General features: G+C 39.8%; 1 protein-coding gene across 5 annotated transcripts in view; it reads left to right on the top strand.

The window, feature by feature from the left end:
- The window catches only part of Trim37 (tripartite motif containing 37), a 123,650-nt gene that overhangs the window by 61,013 nt on the left and 41,066 nt on the right, over positions 1-21,571 (top strand). For 4 of the 5 annotated variants that reach the window (XM_075991200.1, XM_075991201.1, XM_075991202.1 and 1 more), the window contains exons 19-22: positions 2,301-2,609; positions 15,152-15,274; positions 16,135-16,324; positions 19,863-19,981. In XM_075991200.1, the coding sequence (XP_075847315.1) occupies positions 2,301-2,609; positions 15,152-15,274; positions 16,135-16,324; positions 19,863-19,981 (741 nt within the window). Of the gene's footprint in view, positions 1-2,300; positions 2,610-15,151; positions 15,275-16,134; positions 17,068-17,289; positions 18,077-19,862; positions 19,982-21,571 lie in introns of those variants that run through there. The other variant, XR_012912317.1, reaches the window with a different exon arrangement.

The following is a 21,571-nucleotide window of genomic DNA, read 5'->3' as shown; positions in this document are numbered from 1 at the left end:
CAGTACTGATAAAACAGATAAATGAAAGTTTTTGACAGGATACTTAGTCTAGGGTTTCATTTCTGGTGTGAGAGAGTAAACTGGCAATTTTTAAGACATATGTTTAAAGTATATTGAATGGGATAAACTCTCAGGAATTTTTTTGGCATTAAAAAGTTCTAAGTTCTAAGAGCTAAGGAAGTGGTCCAGCAGGTAATTAGATACTCTAGTGACAAGAGCGAGGACCAGAGTTTGCTTCCTTAGAACACATGTGACTGTCGGGTGGATGTGGCAGCCTGCCTGTAATTTCAGCCGTTTGGAGGCGAGGATAGAAATGGGTTTTCTGCAGCCAGCTGGCTAGCTAGAGTTTGAGAGATCATGGCTCCAGAAGGTATGTGGGACTCTTTCTTATTCCCCAAAGCTGTGAGGAAACACTGTAAAAGAAATAATACAGATTGAAGTCACTTCTAATTAACCTTAGAACTGTGGGCTATATCTGTTCTGGAAGTCTTCACCTAAGTGTGACTCCAAGAAACTGGGGTGTGTGTGTCTACTAGAAGTTGAGACTAAAGCTATCAGTAGATAATAGAACCTGGTAGTGTAGAGCTTGTGTGCAATCCAGTACTTTCCATGTGGCTCTTCTGAGCATAAAGTAATACCTGCTTTGGCCTTTAGAAAACATCCAATAGATGATCAGGAACTGAAAAGTCACACATAGGTTTGGAGTTCCAGGGGACACTGAGGAACATTGTTTTTTTGGGATAAGAAATTTATTGCAGGGGGCTGGAGAGATGGCTCAGTGGTTAAGAGCATTGCCTGCTCTTCCAAAGGTCCTGAGTTCAATTCCCAGCAACCACATGGTGGCTCACAACCATCTGTAATAAGGTCTGGTGCCCTCTTCTGGCCTTCGGCATACACACAGATAGACTATTGTATACATAATAAATAATAAATATTTAAAAAAAAGAAATTTATCGCAAGTTATTAATGTCATTGAAAGACAGAAGCATGGTAGAGCACTCTGAGGGGACTTTAGGCCCAAGAGGTGTGTGTGGGTCCCTTCTAACAGATTTCAGGAAAAAGGAAGCAGGAGTGTACAGCCTGGCTGTTTATGATTCCTGGGCAGCAAGGAGAGAGATGGAAGAGGGAATTCTGGGAAGGAATGTGGTACTTGAAGGATGTGGAGCAGTAAATTAGGGGGAGTATACCTGTTAAACAGGTGGGATCTCTGTCACTGGTAGTTCTCTGATGTCACCCAGGAACCTAGTAGCCTTACATCTGTAAGCTTCATTGGGAGTGTGAGACAGTGTCTCTCATTCTCTGGTATCTGAACATCTGAGGGGGGTCTGTTTGCAGGCTTGGAGACAGGCTCTTAGTAGCATGTTTTTTCCTGTAGCCACAGAGATTTCAGAATCCACTATGAGGATGGAGATGGAGAGGGCTACTGATGGGGTGTAGCTGGGGCACTGTTCCATCTGGAATTATATGTCTACATAGAAGAATAGGTAGAGCTGAGTTGATGACGTGTTTGACTTCTAGGTTTTTCTTTTTCATTTTTTTAGATTGTGACTGTAAGAAGTATAGAAAGAAGCTGAGAAAAGTAGAAAAGTATTTAAAACAAGACAAATAAAACATAAGGCAGAGCAGCCTCTAAACTTTAGAATTAAGATATAATTCAGTGAAGTGATTATGACCCAAACTCTTAACTTGAAGCTTTAAAGTTTGAATAAGGTTAAGATAGTTGGACCTGTGTTTTCTGTGGTAGAATTTAATGCATGCTCTAAATTTTTTATTTCATCTATTTGTGTAGGTATGTATTGTGTACATGAGTATGTATGTGTCGTGGTGTGTGTGTGGAGGTTAGAGGACAATGTGCAAGTCTCCGTTCTCTCCTTCCACCATGTGGTAGAATCCTAGGTTTAGGCCTCAGATTATTCGGCTTGGCAACAAGTACCTTATCCACTAAGTCAGAGATTCCCAACCTGTGGGTTGTAACCCCTTTGGAGGTTGTGTATCAGATACGCTACGTATTAGATATTTACGTTAAAATTTATAACAGCAGCAGAATTACAGTTACGAAGTAACAATGAAATGATTTTATGGTCGGGTTCACCACACCATGAGAAACTATATTAAAGGATCACAGCATTAGGAAGGTTGAGAACCACTGTTACCAGCAGTCTCTCTAGTCTTGATGCATGTTCTTTGCTGATACAACGAAGCACCTTACCACATTTGGCACTTTAAATTTGTGGGAAAGAATGAGGTCATGAATGTTAAAATTTATATGAACATGGTTTTTCACTTGTTTTCTTTTGAAGCATCATATTCTCGAAAAGATAAAGATCAAAGGAAGCAGCAGGCGATGTGGCGAGTGCCCTCTGACCTAAAGATGCTCAAAAGACTCAAAACTCAAATGGCTGAAGTTCGGTGTATGAAGACCGATGTGAAAACAACACTATCTGATATAAAAGGCACAGGGATTGCTTCTGGAGACATACAGGCAAACCTGTTTTGTGCTGACCAGGCAGCTCTGGCTACCTGTGGACCTGAAAACTCTGGTAGACTACAGGATTTGGGAATGGAGCTCCTAGCAAAGTCATCAGTTGCTGGCTGTTACATACGGAACCGTAAGTGAAGAAGTCGTTTCTCCCATGAACTTTATGAAAACATTTGACTCATTGTTTTCACTTAATAATCTATCAATGTCTCTGTTCTAGTGAGTTAAATTAAAATTTTTTTAATGTATATGGATATTTTGCCGGCAGGTGTGTGTGTATAATGTGTGTATGCCTGATGCCCACAGAGGCCAGAAAGAGTGCATTGAATCCCCTGGATCTGGATTTATAGATTGCTGTGAGTGACTGTATGGGTGTTAGTTAGGACTTGCACCTAGGTCCTCTGCAAAAGTAGTAAGTGCTCTTAATCACAGAGTCATCTCTTTTACCCTTATGAGTTAAAATAGCCTTTGTTTCTCTCCATCCAAAATTGTTTGACGTTTTTTAAAAAGAATTTGTGTATATGTGTATGTGCATATGTGTGTGTGAGAGAGAGAGAGGGAGGGAGGGAGGGAGGGAGGGAGGGAGAGAGAGAGAGAGAGAGAGAGAGAGAGAGAGAGAGAGAGAAGGGGAGAAGGGGAGAATGTACAACATGTTACACTGAGAAAGAGAGAGACGGAGGGAGAGGGAGCGGGAGGGAGGGAGGAAGAGAGAGGGAGGATGTACATGGTGCACTGCACACTTCGGGAGATGAGAGGACAGACAGTTTTGTAGAGTCAGTTCTTTTAACACATGGGTCCCAGGAATGGAACTCAGGTCGTCAGGCTTTAAAATGGTGAATGCCTTTACCAGCTGAGCTACTTTCCAGTCCGATTCTAATATTTTCTTTCATATAATAGGAAAGGACTTTCTTTGAACCATCAGCTCCCAAATAATGACAAGGAGACTTGTTATTAATTATGAAAGTTTTTTCTTAGCTCACGCTTTTTCCCAACTAGCTCTGAAAATTTACATTAACCCATTCATATTATTCTGCGTTCTGCCACGTGACCTGTTCCCTCTCCTCAGCATTTCCTCAACATCTAGCTGGATTCTACCTTCTTCTTCCCAGAGTTTCCCCGGAAATCCCACCTATCCTCTCCTGCCTAGTTATTGGCCGTTCAGCTAATTTTTTAAAATGATTTTTATTGAGCTCTACATTTTTCTCTGTTACCCTTCCTCCCTCTGCCCTCCCCCTTCAACCTTCTCCCAAGGTCCCCATATTCTCTATTTACTCAGGACATCTTATCTTTTTCTACTTTCCATGTAGATTAGATCCATGTAAGTCTCTCTTAGGGTCCTCATTGTTGCCTAGGTTCTCTGGGATTGTGATTTGTAAGCTGGGTTTTTTTGTTTTGTTTTGTTTTTGTTTTTCGGGGTTTTTTTTTTGCTTTATGTTTAAAAACCACCTATGAGTCAGTACATATGATAATTGTCTTTCTGGGTCTGGGTTACCTCATTCAGAATGATGTTTTCTAGCTCCATCCATTTTCCTGCAAAATTCAAGATGTTATTTTTTTCTGCTGTGTGGAAGTTCATTGTGTAAATGTACCACATTTTCCTTATCTATTCTTCAGTCGAGGGGCATTTAGGTTTTTCCAGGTTCTGGTTATGACAAACATTTCTTCTGTGGACATAGTTGAACACATGTCCTTGTGGCATGATTGAGCATCCTTTGGATATATACCTAAAAGTGGTATTACTGGGTATTGAGGAAGGTCGTTTCCTAATTTTCTGAGAAATCACCACACTGACATCCAAAGGGGTTGTACCAGCTTGCACTCCCACCAGCAATGCAGAAGTGTTCCCTTTTCCCCACAACCTCTCCAGCATAAGTTGTCATCAGTGTTTTTGATCTTGGCCATTCTTACAGGTGTAAGATGGAATCTCAGAGTTGTTTTGATTTGCATTTCTCTGATGACTAAGGACGTTGAGCATTTCCTTAAGTGTCTTTCAGCCATTTTAGATTCCTCTGTTGAGAGTTCTACGTTTAGGTCTGCAGTACATTTTTTTTATTAGATTATGTGATCATTTGGTGTCCAATTTCTTGAGTTCTTTGTATATTTTGGAGATCAGACCTCTGTCTGATGTAGGGTTATTGAAGATCTTTTTCTATTCTGTGGGCTGTTATTTTGTCTTGTTAACTGTGCCCTTTGCTTTACAGAAGCTTTTCAGTCAGGAGGTCCTATTTATTAATTGTTTCTTTCAGTGTCTGTGCTGCTGGGGTTATATTTAGGAAGTGGTTCCCTGTGCCAATGCATTTAAGTGTACTTCCCACTTTCTCTTCTATAAGGTTCAGTGTGGCTGGCTTTATGTTGAGGTCTTTGATCCACTGGACTTGAGTTTTGTGCATGATGATAGATATGGATCTATTTTCATTCTTCTACATGTTGATATCCAATTATGCCAGCACCACTTGTTAAATATGCTTTCTTTTTTTCCATTTGATATTTTTTTGCTTCTTCGTCAAAAATTAGGTGTTCAAAGGTGTGTGGATTAATATCTGGGTCTTTTGATTCGATTCTATTGGTCCTCCTGTCTGTATTTATGCCAGCATCAGGCTGTTTTCAGTTCATTACTGTAGCTCTGTAGTAGTTTGGGGGTTGTGATGCCTCCAGAAGTTCTTTTATTGCATAGGATTGTTTTGGCTATCCTGGGTTTTTTGCTTTTCCAAATGAAGTTGAGTACCATTCTTTCGAGGTCTGTGAAAAATTTTGCTGGGATTTTGATGGGCATTGCTTTGAATCTGTAGATTGCTTTTGGTAATATTGCCATTTTTACTATATTAATTCTACCTACTCAAGAGCATGGGAGATCTTTCTACTTTCTGGTGTCTTCTTCAATTTCTTTCTTCAAAGATTTTAAATTCTTTTCATACAAGTCTTCCACTTGTTTGGTTAGAGTTACTCCAAGATATTTTATGCTATTTTTGGCTATTGTGAAGGGTGTTGTTTCTCTGATTTCTTTCCCAGCACTTTTATCATCTGTGTACAGGAGGGCTACTGATTTTTTTTTTAAGTTAATCTTGTATCCTCCTACATTACTGAAAATGTTTATAAGTTGTAGAAGTTCCTTGGTAGAATCTTTGGGGTCGCTTATATAAACTATCATATCATCAGTAAAGAGTGAGAGTTTGACTTCTTTTCTGATTTGTATCCCCTTGATCTCCTTTTGTTGTCTTATTGCTCTAGCTAGGACCTCAAGAACTATATTGAATAGATATGGAGAGAGTGGACAACCTTGTCTTTTTCCTGATTTCAGTGGGATCTCTGTGACTTTCTCTTCATTTAGTTTTATGTTGGCTGTTGACTTGCTGTATATTGTCTTTATTATGTTTAGGTGTGTTCCTTGTATTCCTGCTCTCTCCAAGACCTTTATCATGAAGGGATGTTGTATTTTGTCCAAAGCTTTTTTGGCATCTAATGAGATGATCGTGTGGTTTTTATTTTTTAGTTTGTTTATATGGTGTATTATGTTGACAGATTTTTGTATGTTGAACCATCCCTGCATCCTGGGGTAAAGCCAACTTGATCATGGTGGATAATGGTTCTGATGTGTTCTTGGATTCGATTTGCCAGTATTTTATTTAGTATTTTTGCATCAGTGTTCATGAGTGAGATTGGTCTGTAATTTTCTTTCTTAGTAATGTCTTTCTGTGGTTTGGGTATCAGGGTAATTGTAGCCTCATAAAAAAGAGTTTGGTAATATTCCTTCTGTTTCTATTGTGTGGAATAATTTGAGGAGTATTGATATTAGTTCTTCTTTGAAAGTCTTGTAGAATTCAGAGCTGAAACCATCTGGTCCTGGGCTTTTGTTGGTTGGGAGACTTTTGATGACTGTTTCTATTTCTTCAGCAGTTATAGGTCTGTTTAATTTGCTTATCTGGCCTTGATTTAATTTTGGTAAGTGATATTTATCCAGAAAGTTGTCCATTTCCTTTTAAGTTTTCCAATTTTGTGGAGTACAGATTTTCGAAATAAGACCTGATGATCCCCTGTTTTTCCTCCGTGTCTGTTGTTATGTCCCCCTTTTCATTTCTGATTTTGTTGATTTGGATATTCTTTCTCTGCCTTTTGGTTAGTTTGGATAAAGGTTTGTCTAATTTGTTGATTTTTCTCAAAGAACCAACTCTTTGTCTCATTGATTCTTTGTATTTTTTTTGTTTTTATTTTGTTTATTTCAGCTCTCAATTTGATTGTTTCCTGCTGTCTAGTTCTCTTTTGTGAATTTGCTTCTGTTTGTTCTAAAGTTTTCAAATGTTCTGTTAATTCACTAGTGTGGGATTTTTCCAGTTTCTTTATGTAGGTATTTAGTGCTATGAATACCTCTTTCATTGTGTCCCATAAATTTGGGTATGTTTTGTGGTCATTTTCATTGAATTTTAGGAAGTTTTTAATTTCTCCCTTCATTTCCTTCTTGACTCATTGATGATTCAGGTGAGCATTGTTTAATTTCCACATGTTTCTGAGCTTTCTGTTATTAGTATTGCTGTTGAATTCTAGTTTTAAACCATGGTGATCTGATAAGATGCATGGGGTTATTCCAGTTTTTTTGTATTTGTTGAGGTTTGTTTTGTTATCGAGTATGTGGTCAATTTTTTTTTGTTTTGTTTTTTTTTTTTTTGGTTTTTCGAGACAGGGTTTCTCTGTGGCTTTGGAGCCTGTCCTGGAACTAGCTCTGTAGACCAGGCTGGTCTCGAACTCCCAGAGATCCGCCTGCCTCTGCCTCCCGAGTGCTGGGATTAAAGGCGTGCGCCACCATCGCCCAGCTTATGTGGTCAATTTTTAAGAGGTGCTTATTTATGTGGTCAATATTCCATGAGGTGCTGGGAAGAAGGTATATTCTTTTATGTTTGGATGGAATATTCTCTATGTCTGTTAAGTTCATTTGAGTCATAACATCTGTTCTCTTATTTCTCTGTTCATTTTTCGTCTGCCTGAGCTGTCCAGTGGTGAGAATGGACTGTTGATGTCTCCCACTATTAGTGTGTGGGGTTTAATGTATGATTTAAGCTTTAGAAGTATTTCTTTTACATGAGGGTGCCCTTGTATTTGGGGCATAGATGTTCAGTATTGAGATTTCCTCTTGATGGATTTTTCCTGTGACTAATATGAAATGTCCTTCCTTGTCTCATTTGATTGAGTTTAATTTGAAGTCTATTTTGTTAGATATTAGGATAGCTACACCAGCTTGTTTCTTAGGTCCATTTGATTGGAATATTTTTTCCCAACCTTTTACTCTGAGATGATGTCTGTCTTTGAGGTTGAGATGCGTTTCTCATATGCAGAAAAAGGATGGATTCTGTTTTCGTATCCAATCTGTTAGCCTGTGTCTTTTTATAGGTGAGTTGAGTCAATTTATATTAAGGAATATTAATGACCAGTGGTTGCTATCTCCTGTTAATTTAGTTTTCATTGTTGATGTTAATTTGTGCATTTTTCCTTCTTTGAGGTTTGCTACTATGAGACCATCAATTGTCTGTGTTTTTGTTGGTGTAGCCAACTTCTTTGGGTTGGAATTTTCCTTCTAGTATTTTGTGTAGGGCTGGGCTTGTGGCTAGGTATTGGTTAAATCTGGTTTTGTCATGGAATATCTTGTTTTGTCCTTCTGTGGTGATTGAAAGTTTTGCCGGGTGTAGTAGTCTGGGCTGGCATCTGTGGTCTCTTAATGTCTGCATAATACTTAACCACGACCTTCTGGCTTTCATTGTCTCCAATGAAAAGTCAGGTATAATTCTGATAGGTCTTCCTTTATATGTTACTTGGCCTTTTTCCTTTGCAGCTCTTAATATTCTTTTTTTATTCTTTATGTTTAGTGTCTTGATTATTATGTGGCGAGGGATTTTTTTTTTTGATCCAGTCTGTTTGTTCTGTAAGCTTCTTGTATCTTCATAGGCATATCTTTCTTTAGGTTGGGAAAGTTTTCTTCTATGATTTTCTTAAATATATTTTCTGTGCTTTTGAATTGAACTTCTCCTTCTTCTATACCTATTATTCTTATGTTTGGCCTTTTCATGGTGTCCTATATTTCCTGGATATTAGGGTTAAGCTTTCGTTAGATTCAATGTTTTCTTTGGCTGATGAGTTTATTTCTTCTGTTATATCTTCAGTGCTTGAGATTCTTTCTTCCATCTATTGTATTCTGCTGTTCATGCTTGCATTTGTGGTTCCTGATTATTTTTTCATGATTTCTCTTTCTATAATTTCTTGTGCGTGTGGTTTTTTTTTTATTGTCTCTATTTCAGTTTTCAAGTCTTGAATAGGTTCTTTCATATGTTTGATTGCTTTTTCTTGGTTTTCTTTAAGGGATTCGCTGCTGTCCTCCAATTTTTTGTTTGTCTTTTCCTCCATTTCTTTGAGGGAATTTCCCATTTCCTCTATATGAGTTTCTAACATTCTCCTGAAGTTATTTTTTAGGTCATTTTCTTCCGCTTCAACTATATTTGGTTGTTCAAGTCTTGTTGTTATAGGGTCTTTAGGTTTTACTGGTGTCGTGTTGCTCTTTGTGGTGTTGCATGTGTTCTTACCTTTTCTACTCATATTTTCCTCTAATAGGTGTCATTGGGACTGTCCGTGACTCTGGTGATTAATCTTCTAGATACCAGTGAATCCAAGGCTTAGATGCTTGTTCCTCGTGGTACTGTCACTGCCACGGTTCTGGTTATAATGTTGGTCACTCCGCGTTCCTTGAGGTCGCTCAGCACTCCCGGGCTTTGCTCCACTCCCTTGGAGTTTGCTGTCTCATTCCTGCTCTAGCCTAGGTTGTCAGCTCATACCTGTATCTTTTGCTTACTTTTTGTTTTGTTTTGTTTTTTTGAGATAAGGTTTCTCTGTAGCTTTGAAGCCCGTCTTTGAACTAGCTGTTGTAGACCTCGAACTCACAGAGATCCGCATGCCTCTGCCTCCTGAGTGCTGGGATTAAAGGCATGCGCCACCACTGCTGGGCTTTGGAACTTTTTCTGGTCCCTGGTCTGGATCCATTCCTGCAGAGGTCCCTGGCTTCTGGTTGGTCCTGTAAAGCACTCTGGCTCTGATCTACTCTCTGGGAGTTCCCAGGCTTTGGTGTGCTCAGACCTGCAGAGGACCTGGCTCAGGCTTACTCCCTCAGAGGTTCCAGACTCACACTCAGACCCCTCAGAGGTTTCTGGTTCCTGCCTATTCCCTTTTACATCCCAGACCAATCCAGACTCACAGAGGTCCTCCCCAGGCCTACTCCCTCTGAGGTCCCAGACTCAGACCTGGACCCGCAGAGATCTGTGGTTCCTGCCTCCTCTCTCAGAGGTCCCAGATTCATGTTCAGACCCACAGAGATCCTGGTTTAGGTCTACTCCCTTGTACGTCCCAGATTCACATCCGGACCCGCAGTGGGCTCTGGCTCTGGCTCAGGCTCACTCAATCAGCGGTTACTTCCCTGTAACTGTTCCTGTGGAGTTGGCTGTCTTAGGTCTGCCCTGGCCCAGGTTGCTGGCTCACTCTTGGTCCACAAATGTCCCTGGACTGGATCTTCTCTCACTCCCGCTCCCGTGGAGCTTGCTTTCTGAGGCCCACTCCGGCCTAGGTAGCTGGTTCAATCTTGTTCCTGTGGAGCTCACCGTCTCAGGCTTGCTCTGGCCCAAGTTGCTGGTGGTCGGCTGGTCAGCTCTTTAATAAACCAATTAGAAGGTGCCTTGGCTGAGACACATCTTCGCAGTGTACAGAAAGATTGTTCAGCAACAGAGAATTAAGGGGTTTTGACTGCTCAGTCTATGTTTGGCATTAAATGACACTTCATTGGCCTTGTGGATCCTGAGTTGTAGTGTTAAGAATCAGACAGTACATCTGTGTATAAATGAATGAAGATAGTTTTAATGCATTCTTACTACTGTGAAGCAGGAGTAGATGAAGAACAGCTTAGTTCTTTGGCGGTAGTTAGAGAAAGTGTCTGTAAAGAACATATTTGACCTGAGCCCTTCAGCTGCCTTGGGGAAGCAGTGTTCTGTATAAACAGGTACAAGGTTCTCTTTGAAGGGAGACTAGCATGAGTGGGAATGATGAATAAAGCAGGCCGACTAAGAGATGAAGTCAGAGATGACAGGGTTTAACTTGGAATCTTCAGTAAGGAGTTTGAGCTCTTTACTTATTCAGGAAGCTGCATTGTGGAGGAAGACGTGATAACACTTCAGAGCAGAAGCTCCAGGTTTAATACCAGCCATTAGAGTGTCTTGTGTGTAGATTGTGATGTAATCTGGAGCTAAAGCCATGGTAGGTAGACTTGCTCTTAGTCTGGCAGCCCTTTCTTACTGAGTGTCCCATCCTAAGTATGTAACCAGTCCTCTTCTAGATGCAGAATCTAGTCTGTTTTCGGCCAATAGGATTCAGGTCTGTCACAGTTATAGTTATAAAAGCCTGGGTAGTTGAGAGAAAGACGGGAACTGAGAATATTTTTTTTTGGCCTAAGCAAATTAGTGATTAGTGCTGTCCTTCACCGAGCAGCAGTTCAAAGCCAAGTGTGCTCTGTGTGTGTGTGTGTGTGACCCTAATCCTAGCACGCAAGAAGAGGAAGCAGGAGGTCCTGAGATTAAGACTAGTTTGAGGTGTGTGGTAAAAATTTGTTTCAGAACGGGTAAGGTGAGAGTCAGGGATTCTGTTTGAATATGCTGTTTGGGCACCTGCAGGTGTGGTTGTGCATCTTCATTCAGACATACATGCAAGCAAAACAATCAATGTTCATAAAATAAAAATAAATTACTTAAAAAATTTAAAGCAAACATTCTAAAAAGCAGTATTACTACCTCTGCTTTATACTTTTGAGAAGTATCAACATAAAGTTTGAGTGGAAGAGCACACCAGTTAGATCTGACATGAAAGAAAGCTTTAACAAGTTAGATGTGAACTGAGGAGCATCTGATGGGCTGGGTGGATTGAGAGAGTTTGGTGTTGGGCACTGCCTATGTGTGTTTATTTCTCAAATCATATATGCTAGAAAAAAGTCTTTCAAATTATGGTAAAGGGTGGATAACGTAAAATTTGACATTTTAACCTTTAGCTGGGGAATCACATGTGTTAAAATTTTGGGTAAAGTGTATGTTATACAAAATTTCCCATTTTGGTCTCACAGTAGAGAAGCATTGGGCGCTTTGGCATTACTGTGTGTGCCTCGCCACCGTCCACCTCTAAGAACGCTCCTCACTCCACACTGAAGCTGCACCCATTTATAGGCATTCCCCATTCCTCCATTCCTCCACTCCTGGAACCTGAGGATTGGGGCTTTGCTCTCTGTGTCTGTGAGTGACTCTGTTAGGTGTCACATATGATTGGAACTGTTGCAGCATTTGACATTTGGGGTTTTCTGTGATTGCCTTCTTTTTTCATGTATCTTCAAGGTTCATCCATATGATAGCATCTTTCAGAGCTTCCTCTTTAATGGCAGAATCCTACTCTATTGTATATAGAGAGCACATGTTTATCCATTCATTCATCCTTTGGACACTTTCTTCTCTAAACATATTTTTCTTTTGAACCCCCTTTTAAACTCTGATTGACATTGCTGGATTATCCTGTCCTTAGCTTTTGGGGCCAGGTGTGGAGCTTCTGTGATATTTTCCTTAGCTACACTTTCAGCAGAGCACAGGTTCCAGTTCTCCACATGTTCACAGCACTTACCATTTTCTGTTGTTTTTTTTTAAACTAGTCTTCCCAATTAATGTAGAAATAGAATTCTGTTTTTCATTTATATTCAAGATAGACTTTTGTTGTGTAGCCCAGGCTGGCATGAAACTCCTGATTGATCCTTCTGCCTCAGCTTACCCAGTTTAGGGATTTCAGTTATATACCATGATGTCAGTCCAAATGAGGTCTTTTATGTGTGTGTTTTTCCATTTCACATATACTTTCAAGGTTTGTACATGTTATGAGTTAATAATAATTTGTTCTTTTTGCTGGTCAAGGATATTGTATTTTGTTATATAGCTGTACCACATACTGTTTATCCGCTAACAGTTGATAGCGCATTTGCGCTTCTTGACTATAATCACTGATGTAGCATAATGTACTGTGAACATGTGTTATAAATTACCATGTAGATAATATGTTTTTTATTTTGAGTGCACACTTAGAAGTAGAGTTGATTTATCTCTAGCGACCATTTCCTGCTAGCAGCTTTCCCCCACTGCACATACGGTAACTAAGACTTGTACTAGGCACTTTGCCATTCCCCTACTGCCACGGAACCTTAGGATAGAGTCATTCCACTTAATGTAGACTAGGGCTTGTCCCCAGGCTCCTTATTCCCTGAAGTCATCTCCCCAGGGCTGTCACCATTGTATGCTCCAGCCATCCCAACCCTGTTCCTACTTTGGCTCCCTCCTCGCAGACCTACAATCCTGGAGGAAGAAGGAGAACCACACCTTTTTCTGTTACCATTGAGTAACCTTTCGGGGTTACTTTTGCTGTTCTAGATCTCTCGGAGATGGCCAAGGTCCCTTATCAGCCTAGCCATCTTTCCAGACCCTAGGTAAACAATAATTTAAAAGGCATTTCTACATAGATTGTGTTAAGTCTGTAGATTAATTTTAGAAGTGTGACTTTAGCAATACTGTCTCCGTCTGAACACAAAGCTGTCATTCATGTCATAAATGTCATTCATTTATTTTCTTTTCATAATGTGTGACAGTTTTTGATATGTGAGTCTTTAAGTGTTTCCAAGTACTTTGTCCTTTTTCATACTGTAAAAGAGATAGGTTTCTGTTTTATTTTATAAACTTTGTTATAAAAAAAACTTGCAAATGAAAACATCACAGGTCTTTAAAAAGGATATAAAGCTATTTTGTTTTTCAAGACAGGGTTTCTCTGTGCCCTAGCTGTCCTGCGACTCGCTTTGTAGACCACACAGAGATCTGCCTGGTCTGCCTCCTGAGTCCTGGGATTAAAGATGTGCGCCACCAATACCCATCCAATTTTTTGTTTGTTTGTTTTTGTTTTTTTGGTTAAGCTAATTTTTTTAAAGTTCTAATTCTGTCATAGACTTTTGGTTTTAGTGGTAGATAAGTGCATAAAATATATTCAGTGCTAAAAGCATAAAATCAAATGTGAAGCTCCACTGTATAGGAGTTCACTGAGTTGTATAGTCTTTGGTGTGTGTTGTTTTTGATAGGAATAGTTTTTTAAAGTTTATTTTGAGAGGCTGGAGAGGATAAGAGCACTTCCAGAGGTCTTGAGTTTAATTCCCAGCAATCACATGGTGTCTCACAACCATATGTAATGAGATCTGGTGCCTTCTGCAGTGATAATGCAGGCAGAACACTGTATACACAATAAGTAAATGAATAAATAAAAAGTCTTTTTAAAAAGTTTATTTTAAAATTTTGTGATTTTTTTTAAATCATATTCTTTAGGACAAAGCCAGATGTGCTAACCCTGTTGTCAATAAATCTCCTGTGCTTTTCAGTTTATATATATATAATTTATTTAAATTTATTTTATGTGCATTGGTGTGAAGGTGCCCTTTTCAGATCCCCAAAAACTGGAGTTATAGACAGTTGTGAGCTGCCGTGTGGGTGATAGGAATTGAACCCAGGTCCTCTGAAAGAACAGTCAGTGCTCTTAGCCACAGAGCTGTCTCTCAAGCCCCTTTGGTTTGGTTTTTTGAGACGGATCTCACATAACCCAGGCTGGCTCTGAATTCACAGTCTTTCTGCTTCTTGCCATCATTTTATTATTTATTATTTTGGTGATTTCCTGAGTGTGCCTGCACAACTGATTAGTCCTTGCTGTGGTGGTGGTGACGTTACTGTCCCATGCTGTGTCTCCTCCCTACCTCGCCCTCTCCTGGTTATTTTAGGCTCTACATTTTGTTATCATTACTGCTTTTGTCACAGTTTTTGATTTGGTCACAAATATTTTGAAGTATTATACTTATGATCTGTTTCAGATTCAGCATTGATTACTTTTTGATCGAATCAAGCAACAGTTTCCAATTGTTTAGATTAGAGCAGCAGTTCTCAACTTGTGGGCATTACTGCTTTAGGGGTTGCATAACAGATAGTCCGCATATTAGATATTTACAATACAATTCATAACAGTAGCAAAATTAAAGTTATAAAGTAGCAACAAAATAATTTTATTGTTGGGGGTCATAACAGCATGAAGAACTGTATTAAAGGGTTGTAGCGTTATGAAGGTTGAGAACCACTGCATTAAAGGGTTATATTTTTGTTTACACTTCATTGTCTTAATTGATACAACTTTTTCAAAATGAGGTCATAGTTAATTAAGATTCTGTTTGAGCCGGGCGGTGGTGGCGCATGCCTTTAATCCCAGCACTCGGGAGGCAGAGGCAAGAGGATCTCTGTGAGTTCGAGACCAGCCTGGTCTACAGAGCTAGTTCCAGGACAGGCTCCAAAGCCACAGAGAAACCCTGTCTCGAAAAACCAAACAACAAAAAAAACAAAAAAAAAATTCTGTTTGACAAGAAACAAAATAGAAATATTTTTGTCGCAGAATGCTAAGTAAACTGTCAGGACCACAGAGTGCCTTATTGTTTTGGACATTGTAGACAAAAACCATCCACATGTGATGAGGATTAGACATTTCTTTGACTATATAGTGAGTTATGTGATATTTTATCATATTCAGAAATGCTTTTTAATGTTTTTGTAGCCACAAATAAGAAGAATTCACCCAAGTCAGCTCGGGCCATAGCAGGCAGTCTATCACTCCGAAGAGCTATGGACTCTGGAGAAAGCAGCCGTTCAAAGGGAGACTGCCAGGCTTTGTCTGAAGGTAAATATAGGATTCGTAATATAATTTTGCTGGGCACATGCTTGGAAATTGTAGCTTTATCCTTGAAAGGCACCAAAGATGCTAAAAGTATAGCTGAACTTCTGATTTTGTGGGACCTTTTATTTGTTTTCTTTTCGAGTTTATTTTTTTCTTTTGTCTTATTTTTATGTTTTAACTCATGATTTTCCTTTCTTAGCCACCCTAGTTCTGGAATTGCTGACTTAGTCCCTGGGCTCTAGTATTTGAAGTTTCTTGATCTCAAATCAGAACAGTATTTAACTATATATTTTGCACTTGTTAATATTTAAGTAACTAGTCAAAAAGATTGGGATGGCTTTTTCATTTTTTGAAGTTTTAACCTAGTTTAAAATGTACATATAGAAGGCTGGAAGTATAAATGGCTTATGGTTTAGAGCACTTTTTTGTTCATGCAGAGGTCCTGGATTTGATTACCAACACCCACATGGTGACTCACAACTATCTGTAGCTCTACTTCCAGGGGATCTGATGCCCTCTTCTGGCCTCTATTAACACAGGCACACGTGGTACACATTCATACATGCAGGCAAAACTACACTTATATTAAAAAATTTTTTTAAATTTCTTTTTCATGCACATTGGTTTGCCTGTATGAGGGCGTTGAATCCTTTGCAACAGGAGTTACAGACAGTTGTGAGCTGCCATGTCAGTGCTAAGAACTGAACCTGGGTCCTCTGGAAGAGCAGCCAGTGCTCCTAACTACTGAGCCATCTCTCCAGTCCCACATTTAAAATTTTCAAAATTACAAAAATTATGCACATAAAGTAATTTTCTACACCTAGAGGCTTTCATGTTCACTGTCTTCTTCTCCTTTCCCGAAGGCTCCCCGGGAAGCTCTCAGTCTGGGAACAGACACAACTCTCCCCGAGCCCTGACACATAGCATCATTGGGGATATTCTGCCCAAAAGTGAAGACCGACAATGCAAAGCTTTGGATTCTGATGCTGTGGTGGTTGCAGTTTTCAATGGCTTACCTACTGTTGAGAAAAGAAGGAAAATGGTCGCCTTGGGGTAAATAACACTCTTTCGTTGTTTAGAACTTCAAGTCTAATAATGAACAAAATTATTTCTATTTTGCTAGTGTTTGAGGTGTGCAGGAAGTTTATTTATTGCATTAAAATGTCATCCTTTTTAAAAATGTCATTCTGTCACTCTCTTCTTTCTACCCTTCCCCCAACCCCTGCAGAATGACAGCAGTCCTCCTGCCTCAGCTTCATGAGTACTGTTTAACGGAAGTGAGCCACCACAGCTAGCTTAGGGCTCTTTTTTGCTCACAGCAGGCTAACCTGAGATGTATGTGTGTTTCAGCTTTACATGATGCCTTGCATTTTAGTCTGTCATGCATTCTTCCAGGGGCCATGGGTCATTAAAAAAAAGTGTGTCACTTATTTGTGTTCAGTAAAGTATTTCCAGTAATTGTATTGATGATTACTGTTATTTTTGTTTGTTTGATTTGAGACTGGGTCTCATATAACCCAGGATAGCTTTCAGCTCTTAATCCTTTTGCCTTAGCCTCCCTAGTGCTGCGATTACAGGCATGAGCCACATGCCTGGCTTAATTAACTGTTTTAAAAGCACTGCTTTTATCTCACTCTTTTTCTATGTTTTGAAATCATCCTCTAAAATGCTAGTTAGAATTTTAAGATATGATAAATGGTGATCAACATGTTTATCTTTATTCAGAGCCCATCATGTCAAGTATTGAGTGTATAAAGAATGTATTGACTGTGGATGTGTTAGTTGAGCCCTCAGAAGTATTGAGTATATAAAGAATGTGTTGACTGTGGATGTGTTAGTTGAGCCCTCAGAAGTATTGAGTATATAAAGAATGTGTTGACTGTGGATGTGTTAGTTGAGCCCTCAGAAGTATTGAGTATATAAAGAATGTGTTGACTGTGGATGTGTTAGTTGAGCCCTCAGAAGTATTGAGTATATAAAGAATGTGTTGACTGTGGATGTGTTAGTTGAGCCCTCAGAAGTATTGAGTATATAAAGAATGTGTTGACTGTGGATGTGTTAGTTGAGCCCTCAGTGTTCCTCTGCTGTCACATAAACATTAAGTATCTTTCTAATTTAGATAATGGAATAGTTTTCTGAGGAAACTTTGGAAGGGTCTTTATAGAAAGACCATCATCTTATGTTGGCTGATTACCAAATCCAGAAGGACAGATGGAGGCTTAATTTTGTTTGTAACTCAAGGTTCAACAGTAGAAAAGAAAGTCACTAGAGAGCCTGGCATGGTACAAACTCTTGTGTCACAGCTGCTGAGGAGACAGAAGGCCAGAGGATTGAAAGTTGGGAGCCTCTTTGGGCAACCTAGCAAGATCTTGACTCAAAATAAAATCTTCAAAATTGCCTGGAGAGTCAGCTCCTTGGTATAGCATATCTTAGCATGTACATTGCTGTAGCCATGGTTCAGTTCTCATTATTAGGGGTGGGGAGGAGGCTTTTAGTGGAGGGGCAACTGTAGAGAGCTGCATGGAGCCGCACCTGATGGCACTGGCTTCCACCCTCCGCGATCCCGAAAGCAAGTGCTCTCTATGATAATCAACTTCTATTATGGCTAAGGCCTGATTCATGCTATTATCACGCAATGATTGTCAGCTGCTTGCATATGCGTGGACCTATGGGCAGTGCCCACCTGGCAATCCGGGGTTGGCGGCCTGTGCCTTTTTAAGGGCTGGGAGAGGTTTTCCCGGGGAGAGAGAGAAAGAGAGAGAGGAGAAAGCTTGCTGTGAAAAAGGTCCTGAATAAACTGCCTGCAAGAAGAGCTCCGGTGTTGCGTCTTCCTTACGTGGCAGGCAACCAGGAAACTTAACTTCCCTATCACCTAGCCTGATATATACATTTCTTTCAAGTTAAAGATACAACTAATTTTCTTTTTTTTCTTTTTTATTTATTTTACTTTAAAATTTTTTGATGTGTGGACATTTTGTCTGCGTGTATGTCTGGTGCCCATGGAGGCCAGAAGAGAGTGTTGTATTCCTGGTACTAGAGCCACAGACATCTGTAAGCTGCTGTATGGATACTAGGAATCAAACCAGGTCTTCTGGTAGCCAGTGATTTCAAACACTGAGCCTTAGCTCATATTTTAATTTATTATAGAGATTCTGTATCATTTAGTTATAACAATTCTGTGTTATATTCATATATATACACACACATATACATATGTGTGGAACATAAAATTTTGTGTAAAAGTTCAAAGTTCTTTTATAGCAGCTGGACTTTCTAACAAGATTGGGCCCATCAACACCTTGTCATGAAAGTGAGACATGCCTGTCCCTCACCCCTTCAAGTTTAAAAATAGTTTGTAGTTGACAGTGAAGAGAGTCTTCTAGTGGTAAGGTAACTATACTCTTAACAAACAAACCCTTACCCATGCTGGCTATAAGCATCCCTGTTGAAATTCTCTGCTTTCTCAAAAAGGGAAGGGAAAAAAAGGCATTAAAGTAGAAGGTGAGTGTCTTAATTACTGCTTTATTGCTGTGAAGAGACACCATGACCAAGGCAAATCTTATAAAATAAAAGCATGCTGGGCGGCGGTGGCGCACGCCTTTAATCCCAGCACTTGGGAGGCAGAGGCAGGCGGATATCTGTGAGTTCGAGACCAGCCTAGTCTACAAGAGCTAGTTCCAGGACAGGCTCCAAAAGCGACCGAGAAACCCTGTATCGAAAAACCAATAAAATAAAATTAAAATTAAATGGAAGCATTTAATTGGGAGTTTGTTTACAGTTTTAGAAGGTTAGTCCAAGATCATCATTGTGGGACACAGACAGGTATGGTGCTGGAGCAGGAGTTGAGAGCTTAAATTAGATTCTCAGGCTGCAAGTGAGAGAGACAGAAACTGGGCCTGGTGTCAGCTTTTAATCCTTCTTCATCAAGGACACACTTCCTCCTGATCCTTCCCAAACTGTTCCACTAACTGGAGATGAAGCATTCAAACCGCCACAGTGAGCTAGTTAGGAATAGTGTCAGCCTGCTTCATGTGGATGCTCACCTGCCTGTGTCTTGTCTTCCTCCTTGCTACATTTGTAGTAATAAGACAAAATAATAATAATGATGATGATGATAACGTAGTTCCAGTGAAAATGTCCTCATTCTTGTTTCTGCCCCTGCCCTCACGCAGTCCTGCTCCTCTCAGCTCTTCATGTATGTTGTGCCTTCTCTGCTCTATGCATATGGAGCAACTGTGACAGTCTTTACCTGTAGTGCACCTTGATTTCTTACTCACGAGTGCTTCTCTGTCTCTCAACAGTCGTGAGAACTTGTGTTTATATCTATTCTAAAGGATAATTATTGATTGACAAACCATTTTAAGAAACAGTAGAGAAGTCCCGCATATCTTGTCTTTGTCCCCTACTGATAACATTTTGCAGAACTATCCATACATTGTCATAAACAGGATTTGTTAATTTGCCATTTCATAACCTTTTATTCTGAATCTTAAATGAAATTTATATACAAATAAAAAGGAAGAAAAGAAAATATAGATTATTATGTCATTTATTAGACATTTGAAAATATGTTGTTTTTTCACTCTTTGAGGGCTAATGCAAAAGGAGGTCGCCTGGAAGGAATGCAGGTGGCAGATTTGGAAAGTCATTCTGAAGATGGGAAGTTACAGCCCACACTACCTGAAGGAGCATCAGCTGCCCCTGAGGAAGGTGAGGAATGAATGAGAACAGTCAGAAAGATCATTGAGCTGGAGACACCAAGCTCTCAGTGGTGTAATAGTAGGAAGTGACTGGTTAGTAAAAATGGCACAGAAATCTAACAGACATGTTTGAACCCCAAATTCATTTGCCACTTTTTGTGACTTACAAGGACATTGCATACCGGGAACAGAGAACAGCAAGAATGTGTAAGTTACTGTATAAAAGGATGTGTTTGGGGCCAGGCATGGTGGTGGTACAGGTCAGTAATACCAACACGGGGAGTCAGAAGTGACCAGATCTTTTTGAGGTATAGGCCAGCCAGGTCTACATATCAAGTTTTATTCTAGCTAGGGCTGCAGAGTCTTTTGGGAAGCAGAGGCAGGTAGATCTCTCTGGGCCTGAGGCCAGCCTGGTCTTCAGAGCACGAGAAGCTCCAGGGCTGTGTAGAAACCCTATCTCAAAAGAGAAAAAAAAAAAATTTTGACAAAGAAACTAAAAATATCAAATGGAAAAAAAGAAAGCATATTTAACAAGTGGTGCTGGCATAATTGGATATCAACATGTAGAAGAATGAAAATAGATCCATATCTATCACCATGCACAAAACTCAAGTCCAAAAGGATCAAAGACCTCAACATAAAGCCAGCCACACTGAACCTTACAGAAGAGAAAGTGGGAAGTACACTTGAACGCATTGGCACAGGAGACCACTTACTAAATATAACCCCAGCAGCACAGACACTGAAAGAAACAATTAATAAATGGGACCTCCTGAAACTGAAAAGCTTCTGTACAGCAAAGGGCATGGTTAACAAGACAAAACGACAGCCTACAGAATGGGAAAAGATCTTCACTAACCCCACATCAGACAGGTCTGATCTCTAAAATATACAAAGAACTCAAGAAATTGGACACCAAAAGAACACATAATCCAATAAAAAAAATGGACTACAGACCTAAACAGAGAGCTCTCAACAGAGGATCTAAAATGGCTGAAAGACACTTAAGGAAATGCTCAATATCCTTAGTCATCAGAGAAATGCAAATCAAAACAACTCTGAGATTCGAACTTACACCTGTAAGAATGGCCAAGATGGGGCTGGGGAGATGGCTCAGCGGTTAAGAGCACTGACTGCTCTTCCAGAGGTCCTGAGTTCAATTTTTAGCAACCATGTGGTGGCTCATAACCATCTGTGATGGGGTCTGGTGCCCTCGTCTGGCCTATAAGCAGGATACTGAATAAATAAATAAATAAAGAATGGCAAGATCAAAAACACTGATGACAACTTATGCTGGAGAGGTTGTGGGGAAAAGGGAACACTTCTGCAATCCTGGTTGGGAATGCAAGCTGGTACAACCCCTTTGGATGTCAGTGTGGAGATTTCTCAGAAAATTAGGAAACAACCTTCCTCAATACCCAGTAATACCACTTTTAGGTATATATCCAAAGGATGCTCAATCATGCCACAAGGACATGTGCTCAACTGTGTTGATAGCCAGAACCTGGAAACAACCTAAATGCCCCTCAATTGAAGAATGGATAAGAAAATGTGTTACATTTACACAATGGAGTACTACACAGCAGACAAAAAAATAATG

Source organism: Microtus pennsylvanicus, chromosome 11 (assembly GCF_037038515.1).
Source record: "Microtus pennsylvanicus isolate mMicPen1 chromosome 11, mMicPen1.hap1, whole genome shotgun sequence".
Classification (NCBI taxonomy): domain Eukaryota; kingdom Metazoa; phylum Chordata; class Mammalia; order Rodentia; family Cricetidae; genus Microtus; species Microtus pennsylvanicus.
This window is presented reverse-complemented; position numbering and strand designations above follow the sequence as displayed.